This window comes from Stegodyphus dumicola, chromosome 8 (genome assembly GCF_044657685.1).
Source record: "Stegodyphus dumicola isolate Sdum_Otavi_A_Nest chromosome 8, ASM4465768v1".
Lineage (NCBI taxonomy): Eukaryota > Metazoa > Arthropoda > Arachnida > Araneae > Eresidae > Stegodyphus > Stegodyphus dumicola.
Genome location: NC_140775.1, coordinates 139817218 through 139837241, shown reverse-complemented (window position 1 = coordinate 139837241; position 20024 = coordinate 139817218). Strand labels below are relative to the sequence as shown.

General features: G+C 31.6%; 1 protein-coding gene across 2 annotated transcripts in view; it reads left to right on the top strand.

Annotated features, from left to right (window-relative positions):
- Positions 1-878: 878 nt before the first annotated feature.
- LOC118186339 (ras-related protein Rab-32-like) overlaps positions 879-20024 on the top strand; it is a 51468-nt gene continuing 32322 nt past the window's right edge. Inside the window, exons 1-4 of one of the 2 annotated variants that reach the window (XM_035356425.2) lie at positions 879-1052; positions 7582-7650; positions 14133-14165; positions 17436-17532. In XM_035356425.2, the coding sequence (XP_035212316.1) occupies positions 7641-7650; positions 14133-14165; positions 17436-17532 (140 nt within the window). In that variant the 5' untranslated portion in view covers positions 879-1052; positions 7582-7640. Of the gene's footprint in view, positions 1053-7581; positions 7707-14132; positions 14166-17435; positions 17533-20024 lie in introns of both variants that reach the window. The other variant, XM_035356424.2, reaches the window with a different exon arrangement.

Here is a 20024-nt window from a genome sequence, read left to right as displayed (position 1 = left end):
TTTATTTATATTTTCCAAATACTAGTATTTTCGAGTGGTCATCTATAGCAAGTGGTCAACGCAAAAGTAATTTATGTAGGATTACCATAATTTAAATAAATATTATTAATATATTCGAGTATTCATAAATATGATGTATTATAAAATATATTTAATTGATGATTTTTATAAGGATTTACGACGTAGATGTAATTAATAGAAACACATTTCTAACATCGTGCATTATGTGCCTTGCTAATCAAATAATTGTTTGGTTACATAAATTTGTTTGATTATGAGATTAATCATGCACTTTTTGTGTATGAAAATATTTATTTATAAAAAAATGTCTGTTCAGGGGAGAGGAAAGAAAAGAAAAATTTAAAAAAAAAAAAATGGAATTTTAATAAATTTTGCAAAAAAAAAAAAAAAAAAAAAAATTAAGTTCTAACTTTTTTAGATTGAAAATGCTCCTCAAAACCAGAATAAAAACATCCTTATTTCTCAGATTTTAAAATTGCTTTTCCACTTAGTTTAAGCGGAATGAACATTATCTGGTAAATCGCACTTGCATTGATGATGTAGTTAAAACCTGGAGTCGATAAAAAATTGTATTGAAAGTTATTGAAAGATTACTTCCTCAAATGCCACTCAAAATAAACATGTTTTATTACGACCTTGACTGCAAATGGCTTTTTTAACCATAAAAACACTTTTCATTAATAAATTTAAAAAAATTTAAGCATCATCTTATCGAAAACTTAATGCGTTAGAATTCTCTTGCCACGTCCGAAACTCTGAACCTAAGAATTTTCCCACAGGTGCGCGTATTGATTTTACTCCAAGATCTGGCAACGTCTCAGCTCAGGTAAATTCTTGTGGTTTGCGATAACTTCCGCGAATTTTTGTGGCAACATGATGATGATTCATCGCTAAAACTCGCAGAGCCAGCGTGGTACTGTTGTTGGATCGACACTTGACGCGGGACATTGAAATAGATTTCATTCCGAAGATCGTGGGTCACTAGAACTCGAAAACTTTATTTGAAACTGACGTGACATATTTATCTCACTGTAAGTATTTATATTTAATATGTGGTTTCTTGTAGCCGTCGTCTTTCTTCCTTGAAATAATTATTTTACTCAATTGTTTATGCTCCTCGTCTCCGTGAGTAGCTTTTCCTGGTACTACTTGACACCTACTATGAGCGTGGTTTTTACGCCTAAATATTTTTTAATAATTTCTGAAATGCCTAAATTGAACTTCTTAACGTGTATAATAAATTGGATTATTTTTTTAGCTTATTAAGATGAAACGAATTTATTTTTAAATCACGTGTAAAAGTAAATATTCTTCATAGTTAGGCTTTCCTATTGATATTTTTCTTATTTTCGTATTGTTATTTTTGCTTCTATGTGTACTTTTTTCCTACGCATGTTTTTTAAGTGTTATTAAATTTATTGAATTTTTGTTTTTATTAGTTATAATCAGGAAATCCACTGCACTTTTTAATCAGCAGAATTTTTAAATTATCATATAATCTGCAAGTGTACACGTGCGAATTTTAATATCATTTCATAAGGAATTTTTGTTTCAGTTAGATTCTTCATTTAATTATTTCGTATACTTTACAGTTTGTTAAAAAATTAATATTGCTTTCATCTTTCCAATATACAAATTCTGGACTTATTAGTTATTTAAATTTTTCTAAGATGAGATCTCGCATTTACTTGATTTTTCATATATATGTACTGTACCGTCATGGTTTATAAGACTTAACTTGATTTGTATTTTATATTTGTTTACTGTAAATATAGCCTGGTTATAGCGATGTTATAAAACTCAATTAGTCATTATTATCAAATTGGAAATCAAACTAATATTAGCATTATTTGTTTATTCCAAAAGATATGTTAAAAGCAGCATTGTAATAAAAATTGTTGAGAGAGATTTCTCATCAGGATTACAAATAAAAATAAGAAACTTTAACATTGTAAATTTTCCAATGTATAAGAAATTCTCAGAGATTTTGCAAGTATCAGATAAATGTATATATTTCATTTCCCTCTTGTTGATTTTTAATTTCTGTTAATGTTTACACTACCTTTCATTGAAATTTGCATGAAAAATGGGTACTTTCTAATTGTTTGCAACCCTGTTTCAACATTCAGTAGAACTGCCATGTTTTGGACATGCCTTTGAGTATACATTTGACAATAGCCAATTCCCTTATGTGTGTATCATATATATGTTTCATTTTGCATAAATTTGCATGCTTTACATTTAATTAAATATTTTTGGCCAAGTATCCATTGACTGTAAAAGTGTTAATATCAGCCATATAGACTTTTGTTTTTGTCATAAAATTTGTCTTTATGTTATCTTTCTTGGATAGAGTAATACTTACCCATAAAGACAGTCAAGCAAATGCTTTCATGAATTTACAAAGTTGCCAGAGTTGTTGAATTTTCATAAAGGTATACATAATCAAGAGGTACCAAAAATATTCTACAAAGTAATCCTATTAAAAAACCAGTCTAGAACCTGAAACCTTGACTTGTACAGTATTTGCTGGATCCCCAAAATATGCAAAAATGTTTTACATAGTCATATAGTCACCTCCATTGCCTACTACTCTGGATAAAAAATTGTGATGCAAAATGCTCCTTTTTAAAAAATTAAACATGTGTTTTTATGAAGAAAATATATGGATACTCTTCTGTTATTAGGACTGGATTCAGAAATGTATGCATGTTTGTATTATGTGCATATACGTTACACATATATTTATTTTATGTGTGTGTACATGTGTTTATGCATACATGAACACGTACTTTTATGTATACATGCAATACATACATTTCTGAATCTGGTCCTGATAACAGAAGAGTACCACATATGTGTTACAAAATAATATATAAAAATGTTGTCCCCTTAAATAAGTCTTGATCTCAATTGTAGTAATTGCAATGACAGAAACTGACTGATTTTTAAATCATCTGTATTACATATAAACCATAAATCAGCATCTTCACATTTGCATTTGTTATTTTTTGGTATATACTAAAGGAAACAAATGTGTATACTATAAAATGATTGCAAAAGAATTATTGTGCTAAAGAATAATTTGTTTTTCAATTTGTATTATGTTCTAAACCTATAAACCAATTTTCATCCAAACAATTTTGCAGATTTGTAAATGCAAAGTTAATGAATTAAATGCAGGTTTTAAAAATATATAATGCTCAACTGTCATTTTATTAAAGGAGAATGTATCTTTTAAAAATTTGTTGCAGACCATTTGCAAATTGATCTGTAGTATTTATTTTTGCATCAACCACAGTAAAAATATTTTTTGTTCATATACATCTGATAGGCTGCTTTCGTTTTCTGTCTACAGAGAGACCCTTGTTTCCTTTCATTTGTTAAATAAGTTATAAATGTGAAAGTGAAAAAAAAATCTTGTAAAATATTAATAATTTATACAGTACAAAGTCCGAAATCCGGATGTCCAATATCCGAAATGATCTAAAATCTGGACCTCAAAAACCACCAACAAAATTTTTTTTCGTAGGTTTTATGCACGTGCATTTGATCCCCCCTTCCATGCATAATAAAACATCTAGAGTCTCGATTCTTAATTTCACTTTGACACTAAATAAAATACCTTGTTATTCAAGAAACAATCATTTTAGCATAAATTCGTATGATTAGTAATTTGTCTTCGTTACTGCGTGCCTGCTTGGCACACATCTCAAACCGAAACAATCATTTTAGCATAAATTTGTACGATCAGTAATTTGGCTACGTTGCTGCATGTCTGCTTGGCACACATCTCAAACCGAAAAATTCCACATAAATGCATCACCAACCTGATAGATGATGCCAATCTCGCGAATCATTATTTGCTATACAATCAAAGTCGTTAATTCGGACATCCATAATCCGGAATGATCTATAATCCGGACCTCAAAGCTACAAACTTTCTGCGCATGGGTCGCGCTGACGCATGTGCGTATGACCTTTACGGCTGCGAATATGTGTGTGCGCATGCGCATAATACGTTTATGCATGCACGTTTAATGTATAATGGACGGTATAAGCTAAGCTAAAATTATCTAATTCAGTTAATGTTGCAGATTGCGTTGTTCCTTAATCTTCGAATTGGATTCGGCTTATTATTTTTTGCAGACTGTTAGAGCAGTTTTATAAAAGTAAGCTTGAACTTTCAATTATGTCAAATAGAATTTCTGATATATATTTACTAATATGTAAAGGATCTACAAAGCGAAAGTATGTTTTGTAGTCTATTAAACAAAAAATGGATAAAGGCATATCCTTTGTTTATCTAAACTTTAATGTTTGTTTATCTTTAACGCCACAGCGCGCAATGAATTGGAAGTTGATCTGTCAGCACTATCCTTATCTTCAGGGCAGATGTTTTTATTTTATTTGGCTCATAATTCCTTACTAAATGTAGTATTTCATCTCGATGTACTTCGTCTTTGATATGATTTAAATCAAATTCCTCGTCATTATAATTCACTTCCGATAGTGAAGAAAGTGACAGAGGTTATTGAAAATGAAAAAATTTCGATTGACAAATTAGTCCGTATTCTCGACACAGCAATTAGAGGACTTGAACAGCGGAACTTTGTAACTGAACAAGAAATTATGTCTGTCTATAGAATTAAAGAGAATGTATTATCACATAAAAAATGAAGCAACTTAAACAACTTACATTGAAAGAATTGTTTAATAAAGTAAAAAAATAAATATTAAGCTCTTTTTTTTTTTTTTTTTTTTTTGTGTGTGTGTGTGTGTGTAAATTTTGATACCCTTTAGATCATAATTGTTCTTTATTTCATAAATTACGGTTTCATATTTTTAATTTTATAATTTCTGCATGCCATCTTACCAGATTTAAACTGATGATCTATAATCTGGAAAAATCAATAAGCCGGAATCACCGAAGTCCTGACGAGTCCGGATTACTGACTTTTGACTGTACTTTCCTTTCATCACCGCATGTTTATCCAACCATGACAACTTGAGTAATGACTCATGTAGCGATACCTAAAGAAGTTTTATGTTAGCAATTGAATAATAAATGAGTATGGTAACTTTTTATGTTGACATACTTGGCGATGGTTACAGATTTAAGTTAAATGCGCTAAAAAATGTTGACGAAAAATTTCTTTAACGTATGTTAAAAATAGATTTTGCTGATGATACTCATAGACCCATAGATTACATTTAGGGCTATTTGAATTAAGAATAACAGATTTGTTATTCATATAAACCCAGAACTAGCGCCAGGCCTCGTATGGCCACGGTGAGTCGCAGAATTTAGGACCCACATCAGGCGGTAAGATACCTAGTGCCTGCCCTCAATAAGTGGGATACATACTACAGATTTCCCATTCATTAATTGATTGATGATTGAAAAGCATTGTCATCATAATGAAAAACTTCTTTTATATCATCTTCATTTATTTTCGCTTCTCCACATTTCTTTACAAAATCCGTTAATTGGAAAATTTCACCTTCACTATACATATTTGGGTATGCATCATGGAGCTTGGCAATTAACGGCAAGTTGTTTGATAAATTTTATCTTGCTTCTATTGCACACTGAGACAATTAAGCCTGAATTGTATTAGTTTAGTTATTTATTATACTTATGTCTATTTCTTGCACATGCTTATCAGAGTTCTGAATAAATAAATTCCCGTACATACTTAAGAGAATATATATTATTGAAGGCTGGCACTAGATATCTTATTGCGTGATGCAGTCTCTGTGGGTCCTAAATTCTGCGACTCGGTGCTGCCATATGATCCCTGGCACAGGTTCTGGATTTCTGTGACTAGTAAATGAGTTATTCATAATTCAAATAACCCTAAATGTAATCTTTGGGTCTATGAATATCATCAACAAAATATATTTTTAGCATATGGAAAGAAATTTTTTGTAAATTTTTCCTCATCAACATTTTTAGTGCATTTAACTTAAATCTGTAATAATCGCCAAGCGTAATGTCAACATAAAAGGTTACCATACTCCTTTATTATTCAATTACTAACACAAAAAAAAAAAAAAAAAAAAAAAAAAAAAAATGTTTAGGCATCGTTACATGAGTCATTACTCAAGTTGTCATGTTTTGATAAACATGCGGTGGTATAACTTTCAGCAGGTACGTAGAGAAAAGCCCTGGTAATTTCCTTCTGAAATTAGTGCATATGTCTTCATTTACATCAGAGCTTTGGCCACAAGCAGTTTGATAAGAAATATTGTGCCTTGACTTAAATTGAGAAAGGCCATCCATCACTGCATTTAAAATCTTCACTACCCATTCAACTTGCCAATTCATCAGCCTTCATCTTCAATAGGAGACCATTTATCAGAAAATTTCGAGATCTAGCCTCCCTCCTACGATCATAGCAGCAGAACTTTTTCTGGATCTTGGGATGCATTTCCTTCATCTAGCAAATTTAGATTTTCCCCATGAATCTAAAATTGATTCCTTATTTGTCAAATAAGTTGACAAGGTATTTCTTTAAATTCCATAGTCAGCTGCTAACTTTGTTTTACATTTATCATTCTCTACTTCCTTTAAAACTTTTGTCTTTGTCTCCAAAGTTAGAGTTCTCTACTTTTCATGTGTAGGCATCCTGAATTTTTACACATTCATGCCACTGAGTAGAAAAGTCAGAGCACATTAACTTATCTGTACTTCAGGTATAACTGACGCAGCTTTCTGGAATCTGTAGTAGAGACTGTGCTTCTGAAAATCTAAGAAACCTGGTAACAAATAAACAAATGCTTCTTGCCCTGAGTAGAAAAGTCAGAGCACATTAACTTATCTGTACTTCAGGTATAACTGACGCAGCTTTCTGGAATCTGTAGTAGAGACTGTGCTTCTGAAAATCTAAGAAACCTGGTAACAAATAAACAAATGCTTCTTGCCCTACCCTGATCCATTCATAAAGGGTTCTGAATGAATCGAATGAAACAGGTTAGGCAAGGGAGCTTTGTGCGTTAAGCATTGATAAGAAATGGACAGAAAGACAATAGCCACTAATGTTTAGTGGAAATGCAATAATCTAGGAATGCAGGCATGTTGCCTCTTTACACAGAAAAGAAATACATATGATATTGACACACAAAATAATAAATACAGCATTTATTTTCTCCGTTAAACGAGGGAAAAGAAATTTTTAATTCTAATTAGTGTAAGTGGTAAAAATTTAGTTTGAATTAATGAGATATTTTTTAACATTAATTCCAATACAAGTTTTTGGGGGGCCTTTAGATTAGTTCGGATTAACTAGCATCCACTGTACTTCAAAGTGAACTGGGCCAACTCTACAGAAATGTGCATATATGTTTTGCATAACTCTGATTACTACTTCCATTTTGTTTACCAGTATTTAATAGCACAGATATATGAGAAAATAAACTAAAAATACCTCTTTTAAACATTACTAAATTGAGAAAATACCAAATTTTCAGTTTTAAGACATGCCTAAATTGTTTTGTTAATTTTATTGTTAATGTCATTTACTCAAATTTTACAGTTTTTTTTAATTTCTTTTTTAGAAATAAAATGAATAATTATTTCACACCATCTACTTATTCAGAAGAGACTGAAGATCAAAATGAATCAAGGTATACAATGAAAGAACTTATGTTTAAATTATTAGTTGTCGGAGATTATGGTGTAGGTATGCATCCTTTAAAATTTTTCCTCTTTCTGTGTAATATTCATGAACATGAATGTTTTCTAAGTATGTAATAATAATGAAAATTTTATATTTGCTTAAAATTAGAAAGTAATTACTTTAGGAGCTCTTAATAAAAATATTCCTTGTCTCAAACCTGCATTTAGTACTTGTTTTCATTTATAGAAATTTTTGGATATAGATTCATTACTTGCTAGCAGTCGTATAAATATTACTGGTATCAGAATATTTTGATTTTTATAAAAAATTTGGTAATTACAGATTTTGCCTGTACCGGTAATGTTATGTATATATAATGCTGTGAATATTATGAAAGTATGTGAACTGTGTTCATCGATTAATTTTTTTTAATGTATATATTTACTGTTATAATGTACTGTGAAACCTCTCTTTTCAAAAAACGAAAGTTTAGCATAAATTTTAAAAGAAATTATCATTTTCCCTGTCCAAAATCAGTTAAGCTATTCTGCTCCCTAATTGTACATGTGTATTTCCATATGGTATCTAATGTATGTAGATTTCCCTTAATATCACATGCATGTGCATGTTTATAGACTTACCATATTTTAAGAAACTTAACTTGAGATTTTATAAAAAAAGTAAATGCCTACACCTTGTAAGTTTTAAATGTCAGCTTCTCAGGGGTGTCTACATAGAACGCTTGTTTCATCCAAGAAATGAGTAAAAAAATGTGTGTGTTTTTTAATTTATGGATGTATAGATGTCTTTATGTTGATGCACAATTAAATCTATAACTCCCACATATTCTGTATACTCCAAATTGAATAATTAAATAAAAATTTATTGACATAATTTTTTTTCTTCAATATTACCTCCTCTGATCCAACTGTATCTCTATGCATCTTCAACGAAATATTGAAAGCTAGGTTGTGTGTATTCTATAGCCGGTCGGCCTATTGTGAAGATGTAGATGAATTCATATTAATAAAATTATTCGTCAGGGTCCAGTACATTTTTCAATGTTATCCGTAAATTCTGCATTTCAGTAATAGCATTACTAATATTTTATGGAATTAATCTCCTGTATTCTACAAATTATTTCTTTTTCATCTTCTATATAAACACTGTACTTTTACTTCCCAGCACACTGCTGCAGACATAATTACGAATCCAGGATGATCCAGGCCAGTCCTGGATATTTGGTAATCCTAATTATTTACTAAAAGAAAAAATAGCATGAAATGTATTCTTTTTATTTTTTACAAAAAAAAAAAAAAAAAAAAAAAAGCAATAAAATTTTACAAAAATGTAGAATCTATCTGCCAGAAGAGATTTCTCTGTACCTACATCATGTAATGTCAGACGATCCTAGTATCTTACTCTAGGTAAACCAATAGGCTTACCTAGAGTAACCCAAGGCTAATAGCTCATGCTCTATAACAATAAAATTCAGATTCATTTGTTTGCAAGCTTGGAGGGAACCTTCCCAACAGATCAAGTCTCTTCTCATCATGGATAGACTAAATTTTTTTATTAATTTGTAATAACTTTAAATCATAAGTAATTTTTAAATATAAGATTTTAAGAAAAGTGTAAATTCATCACTTATATTTTATATAAGAAAATTTGGTTGATCTTTGGATTATGGTAACTTGTCGAAAATTTGGCAACCAACTCTGCTACAGCAATCCTCTATTTTTTTTTTTCGCCGCCATTTTATCTTCACGAAGTAAAGACATGTTTCTTTTTATTTACTGAACACTTTTTCCAACAATCTACTAGCCGAATTACACTTATGCTAGAAATTTTATGTAACAGAACTGCTTAATCATGACAAATATTAACTGCAAAATTGGGAAAAAGTGCACAATCGCAAACTCCTCGCATGTTTTTCAGAATAGCACATACACATAAACCATTTACACATCGACTTATTTTTACTTAAAAAAACATCCCAGAATTGCACAAAAATGGCATTGCACACACTCTTAACTTTATCCATCTACACTGCTATTTTCTCATAAATTACAAAAATTTGCATGAAAATGCAAAAAAATTCTGTGAATCTTTAAACTCGGTAAAAAGCACATATATGAAATTACCTGATCGCGAAAAAGTATATACCCTTTCCAAGGATGAACATTTCCACGTATAAAATAAATAAAATATCCAAAAACTTTTACCTCTAAATTATCTATTATATTATAAACGTCGCCAACGAATTCATACCGCAAACATTACAAATGGTTACAAATACTTAGTGTCAAATATTTAAATTATTTCCATACACGTTTACTTCAACTGAAACGTATACCAAATTCCTACAAACATAAAATTCACAAAATAACTATCATTTAATTAAAATATCACTAAACCATGTACACGTCGACTTATTTTTACTTAAAAAAACATCCCAGAATTGCACAAAAACGGCATTGAGCACACTCTTCACTATATCCATGTACACTGCTTTTTTCTGATAAATTAGAAAAATTTCACGAAAATGCATGAAAATACTCAGCGTATTCTAATCAAACGTATTCCAAAATACTACAAACATTATAACTCACAAAATCACGATCATTAAATTAAAATATAATTAAATTAAAAAAACACTACTTAAAATATAAATAAGCACATTAAATTAATAAAAATTAGATTACAATCCTAATTACTTTAACTAACTAATTACTAAACTAAATCATTGCTAATAACAATTTTCCAATAATATATTAATTTATTTACTCCTTACATTTAGAACAATGCATAAAAATAATATCCTCAAATGATTAAAAATACTAACTTACGTAATCTTCAGAATCTTCATTACGTGACATGCACACATCCACTATTTCACACAACACGTAATGAAGCTTAATACAAAATAATATAGTACAGCAGTTTTCCAAATTCCCCTTCCCTTTCCGATTAAAGAACTGTAATTCGTCCATTAATGTCACATGACATATCTCATGATCTCTCATTTCCCTCACACAAAATAATGCGTAATCAGAACTGAGTGCTTCTCGCATTATTACCAAAGTCCTAGGTAGTAACCTTTATCGCCTCCAAAATGACGCCAAACTACCAGTTACCATATTCCAAAGATCAGCTGAAAATTTAGTTTGTATTAAATATCTTAAGCCTTGTATAGGAAAACAGAATACTCATTTGCATAATTTAAAAAAAAAAATTCCCATCTTCAAGATTAAAAAAGAATTTTTGAAATCCTTTACATAATATTTCTGCTGTATTATTTTTTTATCAATAAGTACATTTCTAAAAAAAATATAAATTCTGAAAGCTCAGAAATGTTCAAATTTTACGTTCAAATTTTAATTTTAGCGATTTTTATTTTTAATGAATGATTTTGGTAGTTACCTTTTTTTTATGTGTGTTTATTTTGGTAAGTTTTTAATTTAATTTCAGCTTAATAGCTTTTATTTTTAATATGTGTTTTTAATAAATGCTAATTTTGTATGTAATAAATATGTATTAAAAATATATGAGTATTCTCACAACAAGTGACTACCATCCATGAATCATGATCATAACCAGTGGCATAGTTAGAGGGGAGGGGGCAAGGAGGGACATTTGTTCCCAGGTGCAGCATCCAGGGGGTGGCAAATTGATGTTATGAATTTTAGAATGAAAAATTTTGCATTCTTGGCAAACAGAAGGGAGGGGCTGAAAATCTTCATTTGTCCCTGGGCGTTGAAAACAGCTGCTGATCAAAACCAAAGAAACTGATAACATTGCCATACTAAACCACATGAAAAGCAGGCATAAATAAATAACAAGTAATTATACATACAAATTATGTTACCAAATTAATACATTAAATTATACTGCATTACCAGACAAATGGACTGATTTGGTCTTAAAAAGGATTTATCAGCTCCATCAATAGTTGTCATTATACTTTAAGTACATTAAATAATAGTTCCAGTGATCTTATTTGGCATCTTTCAATTGAAGCATTCCTACTGTCATATTTGTCTATAGTCATCATTTTACTTCTATAATCAGGCATAAAACAACGCTGCTAGCCATCTCTAATCTACATTCGCACAAACATTGTCCGGATGTATTGCAACATGGCAGAAATTTGTTCCCATTTTTAACAGATCTTCAGTTCAGCAAGATAAGTTATAGCATTACAAATGTTTTTCCTCTCATAGCATATACATTTTTTTGTTTAAGTCCTTCACATCCAATCCACCCGACAGAGCCCTACATTGAAACAACCAGAACAGCCCGGAAATGGCCGAAATTGTAATCTTGTTTTCTTCCCTCCCCCTAAGATATGCAGTAACAGGTGCAGTTTTCCCAAATGAATTGTATCGGTTTACTGCAGACAGCTTGTCCTAAGATGTTTCTTATCTTTTGGTTGATCGTGATATTTCGTTGTTGATCTTTTTGTGGTTCAGTGTGCTGTTAAGCTTTAAACAGCAATAAAAGAGCAGTTTAAAAATTTAAGAATTATATTTATTTTTAAACAATTTATTACTTCTCATAAAAATAACGGAAATAAACAAAATCTCAGTCGTGATCATAAACGAAGCCAGAAAGGCTTGTTGGTCTGACCTTCAAAATAGTTTTATAAAGAATGGGCTCAAAGGCTAATGGAATGCCAAAGGATGTCATCCGAAATCTTCACACCTATTTTCTGAGTTAATGGATGGCAAGGGGAGGAAATCGCTGTGGAACTGGAAAACTGTTTCAGGCGGTTCGGTATTTTGAGGGTATAAGTTAGCGAAGGGTCTGGATTTCAAAGAGTTAAGATGACCTATAAACATTCTGTTATCTGAATATTAGCATCACTAACAGGATCAACAAAACAGATCTGTTGATGAATCATGTTGTGCTTCCAACAGATGCGTGTTTTCATGTTTGTCTAGAGTTGCATTTCGCAAACAGTGTTCCACAAGAAATTATGAATTCTTAGTTTAGAGGATAAAAAAAGTAATCTGCTTTTATGCATTTTCTCAGTAAGGGATTGAAGAAATATGTTAAAATGCATACTTTGCTGTTAGCAGAAGTAAAGAACAGGACCATTATAAGGTATTTCTCCTGCCTTCATGGTGTAGTGGTGAGCACGCTTGTCACGTATTTGAGAGGTCTATGGTTCGAGTTGCGGCAAGGGCATTGCTCATTTTTCATATCTTCCACTTCCAAATAACCTAATGACTCTACAATGGTGCCCGAACTAAAAGGGTGGTAGATGATGATTCTCCACCACTATGATTTGATGGTTGGGTCCCCTAATCCCCACTCGCCCTTTAAAAGGGGTAGTATATAAGTTATTTCTCCTGCTTTTTTAGCATGCCTTCGTGGTGTAGTGGTCAGCATGCTCAACACGTATCCGAGAGGACTGTGGTTTGAGTCTCAGCGAGAGCATTGCTCATTTTTCATATCTCCCACTTCCAAATAACCTAATTACTCTACAGCTTAACTAAAAACAATAAATAAAGCTTATTTCTCTCTTCTAAAACTAACTAGGCTGCACCAGCAGCTCTTTTGCAATAAAACTGAATCAAAAACAAAAGTACATATGGAGTCAATTGACTCTGTAATTTATACATTATTGACAATACATGATGAGCCAGTCAGCAGAAACTATATCAGTTTTTCATTAAGTGGTATCTTAAAATTTGCATAAGGTAAAACTATGTAATTTTTAAAAAGATCAATGAGACTAACATATTTAATACAGTTTGAAAACGACTCTTAAAAGAAACTTAAAGAGGAAGCATAAGAGGTTTAAATAATTAGTTATGTAACATAAGATACCAGATAGCTTACATAGTCAGCAAAATGTTTTCAGAATTCACCTTAACTTATATCTGTGTTATATGTTTTTAGTACCATTTATTATGAAAGATCCAAATTCACTGTTTCTTAAAACAGTAAAATTTAAAAAATATTCTGTAATGGGGAAAGTTTGGGAAACACCGGTGTAGAGCAGGGTTTCTCAACCGGTGGTACGCAAGAAAAAAATAGGTGGCACGCAAAGAAGTAAAAGTATTTTGGACGATTAAATTCTAAAATTAAAACCCCAACATCCTGACTCAGTTTTTTCTCTAACACTCATAAATTTATGCGATCTGAGCTTTCTTCAAGAGTGGTGGTGGTAGTAGTACTTTGTAGTGGTGGTACTAAATTTTTCAGTTTTTGTTTAGATGGTATGTGTTATCCAAAAGATTGAGAACCACTGGTCTAGAGTATGTAAGCTGGACACTCATCACTACATAACCGAAAACAATTATGGGGCATGTTGGGCCTGGATATGCTGGCCAGTTGTTAACACTGTCCAGTAGATCATATGTTGTGAGAATACCATTGTGTGTAATACTATTACATATATTTTCTTTTATGTTCTGTTGTATTTATGTTCACAAAAAATAAACTGGTAAATTAACAATAATTTTAAACACACTTTTGCAGGTAAAACTGCTATAATTAGACGATACACAGAAGGTAAGTGCATTCATGATTTATGACATTACAAGCTCATTTAAATTGCTTCAATTGTAGTTGATTTAATAATTGTAAACTTTTGAGTTATCAGTAAACATATATTTGCAGTTTTTTTAAACTTAATTTGTTTCATTATTTTAAATACTTATCTTACATTCTCCTTTTTGGGATTCATTACTGAGTAAAAAGATAGATTTGTGTGCAATAATGTATTAGGTAATGTATTTAAAAATGTTTTATGTAAAGTATTTAAAAATAGAAATATTTTTTTATGATGTTCAGTAGTAAACTAGAAAAATCATATTCAGAATCAAAGGTACAGTAGATATTGAGTATGCAAGGCAAGAATAGATGGTATTCGCATACTTACAGCTTTCATGGCAACAAATTCAAGATGGAGATGTTTTTTTTTAAACCTACCAAAATGGCTGAGTGGTAAAGTCACAGAACACATGGTAGTTTGACCTGATTTTGATTCTAGGCAAACAGGCCTACAATTCTAGGCTGCATGTTTCATTTTCATGGTTCTCTCCGCATGCAATGTGGATATAAGCAAATTTCTCATAGAAAGTCTACCACTAAGTTAGCCCTTCCCTTAGGCAGATAGCCTTCGCATGCTTTGCTGTAATCAAATAAACTAAACCTATCCTTTTAAGTACATCAAACAAGAATGGTTAATTGTTGGGAGATTTTTATTCAGTGAAGGAATGAAATCTGTAGGACTCATCATCTAATCATAATTCAATATAGTGACAGGTATGTGAGTTGTACATAAGTGTATGAACAGACTGAATAAATGAAGACTAATATCACTAATATGGAAGATGCTCTTCATTTGGATTTATCAGTTATGAAAGACAACATACTGCAGCTGTGGAGATTGAGAGAGGAGAAAACTGATGCATTCCCAATCAAGAAACTGGTATCACTATCAGACATAAATGTTGAGACCTATCACATCATTCATGAGCTGAAACTCTAAAAAGATGTGGGAAAAAATTACTTCTTGCCTAAAATTAAAGATATGTTGATGTTTGCTTAGAACCTCTTCACTTGAGTTTGCTAGAAAAGCTCTTTTGCTGTATTTCATCACTAGAGATGAAACCTGGTACTCTTATGAATAGAGTGCAATTCTGAGATAGCAGTAAAGTTTGGTCTATTACCGTGCATGAGTGGCTGTGCAATTGTCAGATCTGGCTCTAGCATTTTTGATGCTCTTGACTTCCAGTATTAGTGGTGTTCATGCAAATTAAGTATTCCAGTAACTGAAATGTATTTATTTTACTTATTTATCACTTCTGGGAATCATTGTCCTTTTTTTTTTTTTTTTTTTAAGGTAAGGTTTAGAATTTTCAATCATCTCAAACAGACAGACAAGTGTTGAATATCTATTTTTTCATACTACAAATGGAGTGATGATTTGGAAATGCTGACAGTATCACTCAATAAAATGTCATTTAAATCTGAATAGCAATATAGTGCAAGAAATAGCCGAACATTTTTATGAAATTCCTGAGAAAGTAAAAGTTAGTGTTGCTAAATGCAAAATGAAAATGTTTGAAATGAAAATTTTACTGTCAAATATAGAGCCCCAAACAGTCTTAGATTCTGACATGTTTCCACAAACACAGCAAGGATTGTTTTTCCTCATGTGGAAGATGAAGTGTGCTATTTTAACTTTTGTCAGTCTTATCAAATGAGACTGTCATAACTTTAGAGTTGAAGTTAAAGTCTCTAGCTGCATTATCTTTCTCCAAATCAATCATGCAAGAAAATCTTTGATTAACTTGCAATTACTTTTTCAAATGAAAGTGTAGCGAGGTGTTCACATAACTTTTTTTAACATTCATTTAACACACAATTGGTACAGAACTGCAGTTCCTTATAAGACTATGAAACCAATATGATACGGTTGCTGAATGTTGTTCAAAAACTGCAACTGTTATATGGGATTTCACAATATAAATAAACTGCTCTTTCCACTGCAATCTTCCCAACATATTGTTTCTGTTTGATAGACTATAGGGGACCTGGACTGTCGTAGACTGACCACTAATGCCAATAGGAAAAAAGGAAATATGAACTCCATGACTTGTTTGCTTTTATTTTATGAGAATATAAAAACTGCATTTTTTATTTAGGCCACGGAACTGTTGAGAAAATTTATATTCCAATAATATACATAAAATATTGGAACTTATGTATTGTCCCATTGTTGCCAAACAGCAATTATGGATAATCATGTCATAACAATACTCATAACCTCTTGCTTTCATTCCCAATTGCTTCTCTATAAACCACATTTTGTTTTAATGAACAAGGCCATAGTAGGCTATACTACTGTTTGTAGTATGTTTTATTCTTGCATTTTGAAAAATATATAGTAAAATTTGAGACCTGCCTTCAACAAACATATCAAGTAGCAGTGAATTATTTTCAGAAGATTTCTTCAGCAGGCAAACAGTGGGTTATTTTCAGACGTATGGGATCCTAACATATAGTGTGTATTAGTGGACACGATAGGATCAGCTGAATATATGGCCAGCAAAACAGTAATAGATTGGAACAATTAACTGTGTGAAATTTGTACTTGCAGTATTCTAAAACAAAGTTCTGGCAAAATCAGATGCCCTAACAAATTGTTGAAATTGATAAAACCTTTTTATTAAGCTCAGAAATGAAGTGGTCGAATATTGATTGTTTCTTAAATAAAGGAGCATCAGTTCCTTCATAATTCTGCAGAAATAACTGACAAAACCTTGATGACATCTCCACCAGTTTTCATGGCTCAATGGTAAACAGCTTTTTTAGTCGATGAGATAATAGATATCAAAATATCTACTAATCTGCAGGGAAATCATTGCTGATGCTTATCTAAATTTCTTTTGTTAATAAAATGCCTGATACATTGTTATGTCTGTGGATTTAACATAATTCCATGACTGTAGTCAAGCATGTAATTTATTTTATAAGAATAAATTGAATTTAAATAAATTTAATTTAAATAACAACAGTCAATTCACTTATGCATTAAATTTTTTTTTTTTTAGATTAATTTTAATTTGCTAAATTGGTGAATTTATTTTCATGGTTTGGTTTTGCACTTGATTTACTTATGCTATCTGAATTTAAATGATATTGTAGATTAGTTCGAAAATTAAATCTTTTATACGTTTGCACATTTTTTAATTTTAACTTTAAATTTGCTTTTTTACGTATATACATGTTTGTTAAAATTTAAATTTGTTTACTTTTAAATTTATTTTATAGGTACTTTCACTCAGAATTACAAAATCACAATAGGTGTTGATTTTGCTATAAAGTCACTACAGTGGGATGAAAATACACTTGTCACGCTGCAACTATGGTATTGTATATTTTCTTCTTTTGTGCTCATTAGTTTTTTGAAGAATAAAATGTCTTCCATATACATGGCAAATATTTATTTAAGCTATGAAAACGTTGAACAATGGAGTAGAAACATGATATTACACAGCGCTTAGCACTTCTCGCTTACACTCACCATTGACGTTGGCTAACTATGTAGAAAAGTATTACGCAGCAGAGAACTTGTTTATAATGTGCATGCGCTAGGGGAATCAATGGCTGATGCCAACATACCCCCTTTCGACATTGATTCTCCTATTCCTGAAAAATAAAACGAAATACATATTAAACAGTATTCAGTCCTATAATTGTACAACAGTTTTAATGTTTAACAGGAGTCAGGGGTTTGGTTAACACATCAGCTCCCATTTCACTGATAGGTATGTACTGCACATCAAATTCACTGCGTTCATATACTTCATGCACAAAATGATGGCAAATGTCTATGTGCTTTGTACGGGAGTGAAAAACCGAGTTCTTCATAATTTTCTAAGCTCCTTGATTGTCTTTTGATCTTGATGTCTTGTTGGGTTTTCTACGTTGTAACCCAGCTCTTTCAGGAAACAACGTAGGTAGACGGTTTCTTTGGCGGCCTCAGACAAAGCCATTTATTTCCCCTCCGTTGAAGATAGAGCTACACTGTGTTGTTTTCGCGATTCCCAGGTTATGGCTGAACCACTTAATATATATACAAAAACCTGTGTAGGATTTTCGATCATCGACATTTGATGCCCAATATGCATCCACAAAGGCAATAAGTGGTTTTCTGTGTCCGTATAAATAAAACATTCATGGCATATGGGATATCTAGTGTAGTAGCTACTGAAAGGTACATTAGTGATCCGATCAGATTTCTAAATGGAACATTTTTTATGTCAGCGATTTTTTTTGTTTTTGTTTTTAGGAGTCGTCTCTTTTGATAATTTTTTGCTATTATCTATAGGTGAAGACACGGATTTAGCAGTTTGCATATTATACCAATTTAAAATATCATCAACGTATTTCTTTCGAGAAATTTTAATTGAATTCTCATTTTGGTAAAATTTTATGCCTAAGCAATAATGTAATTTCCCCAAGTCTTTCATTTTGAAAGCAGAGGCTAACCTATCGTGAATTGTTTCATACGTTTGCTTAGAATCGGTAAAAACGATAAGATCGTCTACATAAACGATTATAATAGTTTCACTGTTAGACATCTTTTTAATATTAACACAATTATCTGAATTAAGAGATTTAAATTTCATAGATTCTAATTTTTCATCCAACTTTTTGTACCACTGATGTCCTGACTGTTTAAGACCATATAATCTCTTTAAAAGACACACTTTATCTGAATTAGTTTCGTCACGAAAACTTTTGGAAATTTCCATGTAGATTTCATTTGAATTTCCATTTATGTAGGCCATTACAAAATCTAATTGATAACCTTTGAGACTGTGTTCTACAGCATAGGCTAAAACTGTTTTTATGGAACTTAATCTAGCAACAGGGGAAAAGTTTTCAGTGAAATCGAGACCACGGATTTGAGTGCACCCTTTAGCAACTAGCCTAGCTTTGTATTTTTCGATAGTGCCATCGTGATTATATTTTAATTTAAGAACCCATTTACTACCACTAACTTTCTTGTTTGGGGGTCTTTTTACTAATTTCCAAGCCTTTTCTTGAACAAGCGAGTTATATTCTGACAGCATGGCAATTTTCAGCATATGGTCCATTTAATGCTTCTTGCACCGCAGGATTAATGCTTTCCTCAACAACATTTTGAGTTTGTTAATTTTTATTTAAAACTGTATGGTGATATTCCTTTTTAAGGCTTCCTGAAAAACCTATTATTATTTTCTTGGGTCAACCAGGCCCCCTTTTAATCAGCATAGGAAGCATTGATTCGCTAAGTCACTTCCGCTTTCCTTTTCAAAGTCTAGTGGCGATCGCTGCTGTCCAGAGGTGGAGGATTTATCACAACATGTTTTATTTATAATTTTTTACCTCTGGAGCGAGACGCAGATATATTTCTTGCTCTGAGTCATAGCTACAGCAGTTTTCAAACTCGGTAATAAATTTTACATCTCTGCTTATTATCACTTTACGTGCCTCAGGATCCCAAATTTTTTATCCTGCTTTTGATTCATCAGAATAGCCAATAAAAATACATTCTTTAAATCGAATATCAAATTTGCCTATTCCTGGCCTTTTATTTAGCGGAAATGCTTTTTGGCCAAAGGTTCTGAAATGAGAGTACTCTGCCAAACATCACTTCGTAAGGTGTTTTTGTTTTGCCGTTTAAACCTCGCATTGGGCAGCGATTTCGAATGTAAGCAGCCGCATTGACGGCTTCGGCCCAGAATTTCTGAGGCAGATTGGATTGCAATAACAAACATCGCGCCGTTGAAACTAAAGTGCGATTTAATCTTTCTGCGACGCCATTCTGGGCTGGCGTGTAAGGAGTGCTCATTTCGTGTTTTATTCCTGTGT